Source organism: Mus caroli, chromosome 7 (genome assembly GCF_900094665.2).
Source record: "Mus caroli chromosome 7, CAROLI_EIJ_v1.1, whole genome shotgun sequence".
In the NCBI taxonomy this organism is placed as follows: domain Eukaryota; kingdom Metazoa; phylum Chordata; class Mammalia; order Rodentia; family Muridae; genus Mus; species Mus caroli.
The window spans coordinates 19,173,631-19,185,883 of record NC_034576.1 but is presented as its reverse complement, the minus strand read 5'-3'; the positions used below and the strand labels follow the sequence as shown (position 1 = coordinate 19,185,883).

Sequence of the window (12,253 nt, the reverse complement as noted above, 5' to 3'; positions counted from 1 at the left end):
TGCCCCACTGAACTTCACTCTTCAGAGAGCAAGACCCCAGCCTGTGGCTCTCAGTGCCCTTGCCATCTCTACAGGAAGCAAGATGGAGACCTGGACCCTGCCGGGCTGCTTCTCAAAGGGCCTCCTGTTCTCAGGTAAGGAGGAAACAGCTTCAGAGGGCTGAGGGACAAGATGAGGCAGGGTAGTGACATCACAGCTCCATCCCTATTTCATCTATGGCCTCTTCTAGAATGTCAGGACTATGAGGGTAGGAATTAGTGTTTGTTTTCCCATGGGGTCTGGGGAGTGAGCGAAGGAGGGGGGGAAGTGACTAGAGACTGAGCCTGGACTGGTGAGTCACACATAGACTCCCAGAGTTTGGAAGGTAGAAGGACATCCTGAACTACATAGCCAGTTCAAGGCTACCCTGGTCTACATGAGACCTTGTTTCAAATAAAAAGCAAAAATCTAGGAACAAGCCAGCCATAGTGGTGTATATCTGTAATGGCAGCATTTTGGAGGCTGAGGCAGAAGGATCACAAGTTGGACTGCATAATTAGTTCCAGGCAACCCTGACTCAAAAGAAGAAGGAAAATGAGGAGGGAGGAGGAGGAAGGGGGAGGAGGAGGAAGAAGAAGAGGAGGAGGAGAAGAAACCAGGAGGTAGTGGCACATGAGGAGGAGGAGAAGAAGGAGGAGGAGGAAGAGGAGGAGAGGAGAAGGAGAAAAAGAAGGAGAAGGAGGAGAAGAAACCAGGAGGTAGTGGCACATGAGGAGGAGGAGAAGAAGGAGGAGGAGGAAGAGGAGGAGAGGAGAAGGAGAAAAAGAAGGAGAAGGAGGAGAAGAAACCAGGAGATGGTGGCACATGACTTTGATCCCAGCACTCAGGAGGCAGAGGCAAATGAATCTCTAAGGCCAGCCTGGTCTACAGAGTGAGTTCCAGAGCTACGCAGAGAAACCCTGTCTTGAAGAATGAGGAGGAGGAAGAGGAAGAGGAGGAGAAGACAAACCTAGATGATGTAATTGGTCTATGATGAAATGTATTTACTTATTCATCCTTTAAATATTGGTTGAATAAGTAAATTCAGAGGGTCCAAGTGTTTAGGGACAGACCACATAGCATTTCAGGACAGAAAACCCTTCTGTCAGTGAGGTGGCAGATCTGTGGCATCTGTGCCTATATTCCTACTCCCAGGGCAGACATCACTAATCAATCTCATTGTCATTTCCAATGTGCAGCCCTTATGATCTTTGCTTGCGGTTGAGAGTCTGTAGAGAGGGAGGTTTTGTTACCTCTGCCCAACACTCGACCTCAGGCCTCCTCCATACTTCCCCACAGCCTTGTTCCTGGCCCTTGAGCTGCCCCAAGGCTCACAGGCAGCCCTCCACATCGAGATGATTCCAGAGCAGCCTCAAAAGAACCAGGACCTTCTTCTGTCCCTTCACGGTGTTCCCAGCACTGCCCAGGACTTCATCTGGTACCTGGGGGAGGAGACTTCTGGAGGCACAAGGCTATTCTCTTACATCCCCGGACTACCCCGGCCCCAGAGGGATGGCAGTGCCATGGGACAGCGAGACATTGTTGGCTTCCCAAATGGCTCCATGCTGCTTCGAAATGCCCAACCTTCAGACAGTGGCACCTATCAGGTGGCCGCCACCATGAACCCTGCCTGGACAATGAAGGCCAAGATTGACGTCCAGGTGGCTGGTAAGTGAAACAGCTGTGATGGCAGGGAGACCAAGTGCAAACACCATGCCATTTGGCCTCCTCATTCATTATGTACAGTGTGCATTGATTGAGCACCTGCTGAGTACCAGACTATGGATCTCCCAGACCCTAAGATATACCCCATTTCATTAGTTCTCCCCATACACTGATTGTTCCCATATTCACTGAGCACCTTTTATATGCCTGGTCCTGATGAATTGTTCAATTTTCTTGATCACAATTCAAGTATTTGTTGATGTAACCACACCAGATGAAGAGCTAGGGGACAGGGTGGGGAACAAAGGTGACATCTAACACTTCTTGGGAATCTTACCAGGCCAAGTATGAATCTAAATACTTTCCCTAGATCACGCTGATCATTAGGACTGGCTAATAGCTTCGAGTAGAGAGCTGTGCATCTCATAGAAGCTTTACAGCCTCTCTGGTCTTACGAGACATTACTAGTGCTTGCTACTCACAAGAACCACATGCTAGGTTTTGACAAGTGTCCCCCAGAACCAGGGTCACCTCTGAAGGAGGACCACAACAATATAGTAACTACGTGGCACTTAGAGAAGCTTCCTGAGGTGGTCGCCATTGTTATCTCCATTCTATAGATGGGGAAACTGAGGCACACTGGGGTTATAATTTGCCTGGGTCAGAAAATTAAACAGGCTAACATGACACAGGAGAGGAAGTCAGAGAGGTCTCGCTGAAGAAGATGACCTGTAGTTAGGTGCAGTGGAATATAAATGTCATCTGCCACTGTGTAGACTAAGGAAGGGTAGTTGGGAATTCTCAGGCAGCCTAAGCCACATAATGAGATCCTGGGCAACTGAACAGGACCATGTTTCAAAAAATGTCAACAGGATCAGTAAGCTAGCTCAAGGGGTAAGGTGCTTGCCGCCAAGCCTGATGGTCCCCAGGACCTCAAGGTAGAAGGAGAGAGCCAACTCCCAAAGGTTGTCCTCTGACCTCCACTTGCTGGTGCAGACACATACGTGAATAAATAAATAAACTAATAAGAGAAACAGACAAACAAGCAAATGCCAGGTGGTAGTGGTGCTTGCTTTTAATCCCAGCACTCAGGAGGCAGAGGCAGCAGAGCTGTGAGTTCAAGGACAGGCTGTTCTACAGAGTAAGATCCAGAACAACCAGAGCTACACAGAGAAACCCTGTCTAAAAACACCAAGGAAAGGAAAAACAAAGAGAAGAAAAAAAGAAAGAAAGAAGAAAGATCACATGCCCCAGCCCCTCACTGGGGGATTCTAGGCAGGGGCTCTACCACTGAGCCACACCCCCAGCTCCCTTAGCTGCTGCTAACTCTGTCCTTGTCCCCATGCAGTGTCACTAATGTGCCATTTTTTTATTACAAATCAGTCAGTTCCCCACATTAAAAGAAGAGGGCTAAGGTAAGTGATGGTGGCACACACCTTTAATCCCAGAACTCTGGAGGCAGAAGCAGGGGGATCTCTGTGAGTTCGAGGCCAGCCTGGTCTACAGAGTGAGTTCCAGGACAGCCAGGGCTACACAGAGAAACCCTGTCTGGAAAAATAAAAACAAACAGAAAACAAAGAAGAGGGCTCAGACTTTCATGCTTGTTAGAGTAACAACTCAGCACAGGATGGGATGTGGGAGACACTGTTTCCTTTTGAGCTCTAGAAATCAAAATGTTTCACCTACACTGATAAATTCACTGTTTATGCACAGGAAGAAATAGTAACATGTTACCAGAGGGAGACAGTTCACCTGAGGAGACTGCTTCTGTCTGGTGGACAGCGATGAGGAAGTGATGAGGGACTGGGCACACTTTAAACACCATGGCCCAGGACCATGAGCCCTGCCCGGGTTGAGATTCAAGCGCAGCCTGATGGCAGAGGCAGGAGGCTAGAACGTCCAAGCAAGTCTGGGCAACTTATTGAAATCCTGCCTCAAATTTACAGAAAAGAGGAGGAGAGGAAGGGAAAATGGGAAAAGGAAAGGAAAAAGCATTGATTTTAAAAAATGATTTACAAGGCTCTCAGAGAGATTGCTCACAGATAAGAAGACCACTGGCCGCTCCTGCAGAGGACCTGGGTTCAGTTCCCAGCACCCACACGGCAGCTCACAACCACCTAGAGTTCCAGTGCCCCTTCTTGCCTCTGTAAATACATGGCATGCACATGGTACACAGACACAGGTGCAGGCAAAACACTCAGACACATACAATAAAATTTTTAAAAATTCACATAGGCTGTACATGTGGCTCAGTTGGCAGAGTGCATGCCTGGCATACCCGAAGCCCTGAGTTAAATCCCCAGCAACATATAAACTGCACATGGTGGTGAACACCTGCATTCCCGGGTCTGGGTCGGTCTCAGAGGCAGAAGGGCCCCTGAGATTTGCTGGCGACCCAGCCTAGCCAAGGGGAGACTCCAGACTCAGTGAGAGACACTGTCTCAAACACCAACATAGACACTGATTGAAGAAGACATTTGACACCCACTTCTTGTCTTATCTACATGCACACACACACATACACACACACACACACACACACACACACACACACTCATGTTCAGGAATTTGAGCATCCTTAGCTACATAGTTCAAGGTCATCCTTAGCTACACAGTAAATTTGAGGCCTGCCTTGACTATAAGAGACCCTATCTCAAACTAACAATATTTTTTTAAAAAATGATAACTTATGAGTGGGCTGAGAAGATTTAGTTCAACAAAAGAGACCCTGTCTAGAATCCTCCAGAAAGGGGCTGAGGGCGTGGCTCAGTGGTAGAGCCCCTGCCTAGAATCCCCCAGTGAGGGGCTGGGGGCGTGGCTCAGTGGTAGAGCCCCTGCCTAGAATCCCCCAGTGAGGGGCTGGGGGCGTGGCTCAGTGGTAGAATGGATGCCTAGCCTGCTTAGCATGGCACTGCAAAGTAAGGAGTTAGGTGAGGGCAGACAGAAGTCTTCCCTGAGACAACCATCACTCCCAGGTGCACGCGAGGTCTCCTCACTCCTCCCTGTCCATGCCGGGATCACGGTAGCCATCATCATTGGGAGTCTTGCTATCGGGTCACTACTTGTCTGTGGCATTGCCTATGTCCTGGTCACTCGAAGCCGGAAGAGCCGGAGCCCCAGGTACAGTTCCCAGAACTCCCTCTGTGTCCTCTAACTCCTCTTTCCCCTCTAACTCTCCTGTCTTTCCCAGGCTGGGTGAAAATCAAGTTGGGGATCAGGGAGACAGAGTCTCTAGGATGTCAGGGTCCTTCTCCTCCACCCTAGCATCTCAGGGTTCTTCTATGTACCCCTAGGAATCCAGCCACAGAGAAGCCAGAGGTGAACCTAAGTCCTGAATCGGGTAAGCCAGGAGAAAGTGCCTTTGCACCCAGCCATTCTGTGTCTCCCCCAGTTAGAGGCCTCCATGCCCACATGCAGACAGAGTCCTTGGGGACCCTTGGGCACACTGAGGAGCTCCGAGAGATTTAAGGCCTCTCCTAACCCTCTAGGGTCCCTTCTCTTAACAAGTCTTCTGCTAATAAGCCTTCCATAGCTCCTCCAGTGCCTTGGGACAGACTTCTGTCTCCCTAGCATGGCTTTCAGGTCCCTCACTATCTGCAGACAGTGGGCTCTCTTGCCAAGCTCCTGCAGGCTTCCCTCCTGCCTCTGGCCAGTTCTCACTTCCCACTGTCTCAGATGAACCCTCCTCCAGGTAGTCCTCCCTGACATCCAGCCTGGCCAGGACTATTTCTGTTTTCACATCCCCTATCCCCCATCCCCAGCCTTAGACTCTCTGGATTGTCACTCTCTGGGGATGGGTCTCTTTTCTCCCAGGGGACTTTGGGTTTAAGAAGGGTGGCATGGATTGTCTGGGCCACCACTGTGTCCCCAGCACATATCTGGCAGGAGGAGAAATTTGCACAAATATTAGTTGAGCAACTGAGTGAGCGAAATGGACAGGCAGGTAGAACGGGTTCTACAGTGGTGAGTCATCTGTCCATGAGACCCCCTTCCTCCTCTACTTCAGGTGACAGCAACATCTATGAAGTGATGCCATCTCCAGTCTTCCTGGTGTCTCCCATCAGTGACATGGAGCAAGGAAGCCCACCCATGGTGAGTCCTGTCCCCTTAGATCTTGCCTCTCGCAAAACCTCTACCCGGAGTTAGCCATAGTGCCTGGGCACCTGGAAGCCACAACTCTTCATTTCTCTCTCCAGTCAACTTATTCTGTCTACCTCTCCTTCTTTTGCATATGTGGGGGTGGAGGGAGGAACACGCACCATGACATGCATGTGGATGTAGAGGACAACTTGTGGGAGTCACTTCTCTCCTTCCATCATGTGAGTGCTTGGATTTGAACTCAGATCATCAGGGTTAGTGGCAAGCACCTTGCCCCACTGAGCCATCTTGCCAGCACCTCTCTCCAATTCTTGTGTGTCTCATCACCTGAGATAGCCCAAGGACAACTAAAGCAAGGATTCCATCGAAGTCCAGTGGTGAACCAGTATGTTTTGTAGGGTTACTTACAGGACCGTGGCAGCCACACCCAGTACTGGTGAGGGCTCATGGAAGCTACGCGATGTGCAGGCAGAGACACCAAAGAATCACAATTTCCCCATCAACTATTATCCCAGAGTGTGGGCACTGGAGGCAGGGGAGGCAGGAGTTAAAGTCAGCTTCCAAGTTGGAGGCCAAGCCAGAAGGGGATAGCAGAGCCAGGGACAGGCAGGATTCCGGTGCAGTTGGCAGTGAGTGCTGAAGGGGCGGGAGAAGAGAGAGGCCTTCTTCGGGAATCTTAGTGTGTCTCAGCTTGGCTCATTTCAGTGAAGGCCTTCCCTGTGGCGATCTTTGATGATGCATCTCTGTGAGACCATCTTGGCTTGTTCATGTTTCGTTTTGTTCTTTAAAGTCACTTGTATTCTGTATATGTGTTCTGCTGCATGTACACCCGCATACCAGAAGAGGGCATCAGATCCCCTTAGAGAACCACCATGTGGTAGCTGGGAATTGAACTCAGGACCTCTGGAAGAGCAGCCAGTGCTGTTCAATGCTGAACCATCGCTTCCAGCCCCTTGTTCGTGTTCTGTTATTGGGGTGGATGTAGATGCATATGCTTTATTCGGGGTGAACTAGGGATTATGTAATTTTGGGGAAGGGCATGAGAGTATCCAGGAAGGGAAGGCTCTGGCTGAAGGCTAAGGGGATTGAGATACTCTGTGGTATAGAGGTAGAAGAACTCCAGGTGCTGAGATATGTGACTGAGTGCCCATGGTCCTGGCAGTTGGTGGCCATGGTTACGTGCTGCAGAACAGGCATTGGAGGCTGGAGTGTGGCAGCTCCACTCCTGCCAGCTCAGATGTCTGAGATTCCCACCTCAGCAGTTCTTATGCTCATCTGGTAGTGCTGTCCAAGTGCTTTACAAGCCTGGACTAGATTAAGACCCTGCCTCAAAACAAAAACAAAAACCAACAACAACAACGAAAGGAGGTGGAGGGAGTTGGCTAGAACATGGCTCAGCATGTTCTTGCTACTTTTAAGGACCCAAATTTGGATCCCAGTACCCTCATTGGCAGCTCACAACTACCTATTACTCCAGCTCCAGAGGACCTGATGCCCTGTACCAGACCTCAGTGGGCAGTCACGTGCACGTGCTCACATATCACGCACACACACTCACATACTCACACATACACACAGAGACACACACACTCACACACAGACACACACACAGCACAGACACATACCCATACACCATACACAAACATACATACATACAGACATAGCACAGACACACACACTCACACACATAGACATACATACTCACAAACACATACACCAGACATACACACACATACACCACACACACACAGACACACACATACAAACAGACAAACACATAAACATACACTCACACACATAGACATACACACTCGAAAATACACACACACACCATGCACAAACATACACACAGACATACAGGCATCCATACAGATACGTGCACACATACACACACAATCACAGACACAAATACAGACACATACACACATATGCATACTCTCACACAGCACAGACACACCATACCATACACACAGAGACATACAGACACACAGACATACAAACAGATACATGCACACATACACACACACTCACACACATAATCACACACACACAGCATAGACACAAACAGACACACACACCTATACACACAGATAGCACACACATACACATACCATAGACACACATAGCATAGACACATACACACACACACACACACACACACCAATACAAATTAGAAGAAATCTTAAACAGATCAGGAAAACGAGGAGACAGACAATGGCTGAGCAGGCACTTGCTCCTCTAACCTGGGCCCTGGGACCCACATAAAAGTCAAAGAGAACTGATCCCCAAACTCACCCTTAGACGTCTATATGTGTACACCCTACATACAATTATTGATGTTGTTGATGATTTGTTTTGGGTTTTCGAGACAGGGTTTCTCTGTAGCCCTGGCTGTCCTGGAACTCACTCTGTAGACCAGGCTGGCCTCGAACTCAGAAATCCACCTGCCTCTGCCTCCCAAGTGCTGGGATTAAAAGTGTGCACCACCACCCCCGGTAATAATAATATATGTAAAAGACTGACAGAGACAGAGAGAGAATGTAAAAACAACAAAGGCAATTTGCTTGAACCTCGTGTTGAGGAGAAGCTAGGCTCCTGAACAGGCCAGAAGCCCTCACGGTCGGGCCCATTGCCTAAGATGTGTGACACATGCTAAGTGGCCTCATAACCAGAGGGTCAGTGGGGACTCTGAATCTGGGCTTGTACATCATACATGACACCAGGATCAAAGATTGGAGGGTGTGAGGAACCCTCTCACCTGTACCTCTCCCTTGCAGAGCCAGCCTCCACCTCCTCCACCAGCATCTCAGGAGCCAGAGCCAGAGAACCAGCACTATCAGGTATGGATTGCTTACCGCCCCCCGCCCCCACAAGAACCCCATGGAGCCATGAGCTAGAAGGTCAGATGGGCAGGGACATGGGCTGTCCTCTCCTCTCTCCCTTCAAGAAAGCTCCCCAGTGAAACCTGCTTCAGCTTCCTTGAGACTGAACCACTGGACAAGGCCCTTGCCTTCCTGGGCCTGGGCTCCTTCTCTGTAGAAATGATCGAAAGCTTCAAATCTGTACAGGATAAGCAAGGTCCAGAGAGGGAAAAGAGATTGCTCAGGGTCACACAGCAGAGCAGGTCAGGCCTTTATGCAATTCCACTGCATGAAGGGACCCATTTCTGGATTGGGTATCAGGTCTCTCCAACCTTCTCCTGGGTGCCTTTCCCCCTCCCCCTCCCCCTCCCCCTCCCCCTCCCTCTCTCGGTTTATTAGTATCTCGTCCTCTCCTCTTTCTTGTCTGGCCTTACCCCTATTATTTTGTGTACACCTCTCCTGTTCCCTAGTACCCCCTAACTCTGGGGCTCACCCTCTTTCAGTCTCCTGGTTCTATTCTCTGTCATATTCCCAACCCCACTTTGGGCCACCACCACTGTCTCTATTCCACCGCCACCTCTCCTGCCCCTCACAGTTCCTGTTGCCCTCCTCCTAGGACCTACTAAACCCCGACCCAGCCCCATACTGCCAGCTGGTGCCAACTTCCTGATGGACCCTGGGCCCAGCCTGCCAGAAGACAGAATCTCCGCTTCCAGACCTCACCCCTCAGGGCTTCACACCTATAGAAAGGACACACGGGACACCTACAGGACAACGCTGCAGGGAAACTGGCAAGACGGGCTCTGCCATAGACCCAGCATGATATGGGGTCAGTGCCTCTTGGGATGAGAGACTGACAACCCCAGATCCCCAATGTCCCAACAACCTTCAGTCTGTGCCTCTTGGGCCACCTGCCTCTAAGAAAGCAGGCTCCTGTCCCACCCAAGGCCAGCGGCCCCATTCAGGTATTTGAGTGATGGCAAGAAGGCCTTGGTACTCCACCACAAAATTCCTTCCAACCTTAACCAGTTACCCAGAAGCCCTTTCCTTGGGAAGAAAGCACTACCAGGAAGGGCGCACAACCACCGGAGGTTCTCAACCTGTGGATCGAACCCCTTCAGAGAGTCAAATAATTGTTTCATAGGGTTTGCCTAAGACCATCAGAAATGCCAGATATGTACATTATGGTCCATAACAGCAAAATTACAGTTGTGAAGTAGCAACAAAATTATTTTTATGGTCGGAGGTTGTGGTGACAATTTGAGGAACTGTATTAAAGGGTCTCAGCAATACGAAGGTTGAGAGCCGCTGCTCTTAGAGTCAAGCACCTGTCAGGAAGATAACAGCCTTGGGCAAATTAACTGCCTGACCCCGACCTGCTTCAAAATCAGCCACACAGAGGACTGGGACTGTATAGCACAGCTGTAGAGCGCCTGCCCAGAGCCAGTGGGGGACTGAGAAATTTAGGGGCGTGGCTCAGAAGCCTGAGTTCAATCCTCAACCGCAGGGGGACAAAACAGTAGTTAGTCCTCAGCCTCTGGGAAGACATGACACGCCTGGAGGAAGTCTCTGGAAGCTTGAAAGCTCAAGAAACTGCCCCACCCTGTGGCCTCTGGGCTCAAGGATCAGCCACTTTGGACTCACGGTGTTTGATTGTAAGATGATAAACTCTCGTTGTTTTAAGCCACTCTTTGATAGCAGGTTGTTCCAGCAAACAGGAAATGGGGATGCTGAAGGATCCCAGGGAGGGGAAGTTACAACCACAGCTGATTGGCAATATGCAAATGAGCCCCTCCGAGGGACTTCCCCAGGCTTTGATCTCGTACAACCAGTGCATGACTAAGCGGGCCGTCCAGATCAACCATGTGACCTGAGGGCCAGAGGAGACAGAATGAGTAAATAAACCAGGGCTTAATTATGTCTTTTAAAAAATTCTTTTGAGACAAAGTCTCTCTGTGTAGCCCTGGCTGTCCTGCAATTTGCTTTGTAGACCAGGCTGGCCTCAAACTCACAGAGATCCACCTGCCTCTGCCTCTTGGTTGCTGAGTTAAAGGCGTGTGCTACCAGCAGCCAGCCAAATTTATAATTTTTTTTAAAAAAATATTTTTATTTGAGTGTGTGTCTGCATGTGCGTGTGCGTGCGTGAGTGCGTGTGTGTGTGTTTTCAGGTTTGGTTAGATGATGTTCACACTGTGCTCTTTCTCCCTCTTCTGGCCATAGGTGGAATTGCAATTTCCACAGCTCCTAATTAGAATGCAAAAAGCTCTGATTAATGAAATGTGGGTGCAAGTAGTGCCCAGTAGTCCAGGTGCGCCATCACTTTCCCTCCAGACTCCAGTCACAGTAACTAGCCCTGTCAGTCGGGTTCCTGAATGAGCCCACCTAAAGCTGAGTTCTCCTGACCCTTTTTATAGCTGTCTACCTGAGACTGAAGTATCACAGGAATGAGAAATAAACCCTAAATGAGCCACACTGTGAGTAAAATGGGGCTTCTTATTACTGCACCGTAGCCCAGCTCACTCTGACCACAGGTGAGGAGACCCAGCCTCCTCAACATAAAAACTACATTTCCCAGGAGCCCTTGCAACTAGATCTGGCCACCTCCTGGTTAAGTTCAATATAATCAAAAATGGAAGTTTTATAAACAGTTCACAGAGAGGTTTTCCCTGCAAGAAACAGCAAGTGAGAGAGTTGGGGTCCTGGAGATGCTGTAGACAGATTCACCATGCCAATTAGAGAAATATCTGAGCAAAAACTCCCTAACTTAAGTGACTTCGCTGGGGAGTCACAATTTTCCAGGCTCTTTCTAAACACACCTTTAACCCACATCCAAGCAGCGTTTTCCAGATAGGGCGTCTAAGTCTAACTGTTCCACTCTCACAGGACAGTCTGGAGAATGCTGCACTAGTCATATTGTCCCCAATAAATGCATTCAAAATGAATGCATTTATTAAGTATACAGCAAGCCAAAGTAAAAAGATCAAGTCAGGCATGGAGGCTGTACTGCCTGGTTTTGTGTCAACTTGACACAGGCTGGAGCTACCACAGAGAAAGGAGCCTTCCTTGAGGAAATGCCTCCATGGGATCCATTTTCTCAATTAGTGATCAAGGGGGCAGGGACCATTGTGGGTGGTGGTGCCATCCCTGGGCTGGTAGTCTTGGGTTCTATAAGAGAGCAGGCTGAGCAAGCCAGGGGAAGCCAGCCAGTAAGGAACATCCCTCCATGGCTTCTGCATCAGCTCCTGCTTCTTGACCTGCTTGAGTTCCAGTCCTGACTTCCTTTGGTGATGAACAGTGGTTTGGAGGTGTAAGCTGAATAAACCCTTTCCTCCCCAACTTGCTTCTTGGTTTTGATATTTTGTCCAAGAATAGAAACCCTGACTAAGATAGTTTTTTTTTAATATTTTTTATTACATCTTTTCCTCAATTACATTTCCAAAGCTATCCCAAAAGTCCCCCATACCCTCCCCCCCACTTCCCTACCCACCCATTCCCAATTTTTTTGGCCCTGGCATTCCTCTGTACTGGGGCATATAAAGTTTGCATGTCCAATGGGCCTCTCTTTCCAGTGATGGCCGACTAGGCCATCTTTTGATACATATGCAGCTAGA

At 49.3% G+C, this 12,253-nt stretch overlaps 1 protein-coding gene across 1 annotated transcript; it reads left to right on the top strand.

Annotated features, from left to right (window-relative positions):
* On the top strand, positions 1-9,449 carry Ceacam19 (carcinoembryonic antigen related cell adhesion molecule 19). The gene is made up of 7 exons (XM_021169108.1): positions 1-134; positions 1,318-1,686; positions 4,659-4,803; positions 4,977-5,023; positions 5,690-5,775; positions 8,559-8,621; positions 9,259-9,449. The coding sequence occupies exons 1-7, from the start codon at positions 83-85 to the stop codon at positions 9,310-9,312; spliced, it is 816 nt and encodes a 271-aa protein (XP_021024767.1). The 5' UTR covers positions 1-82; the 3' UTR covers positions 9,313-9,449.
* Positions 9,450-12,253: the final 2,804 nt, after the last annotated feature.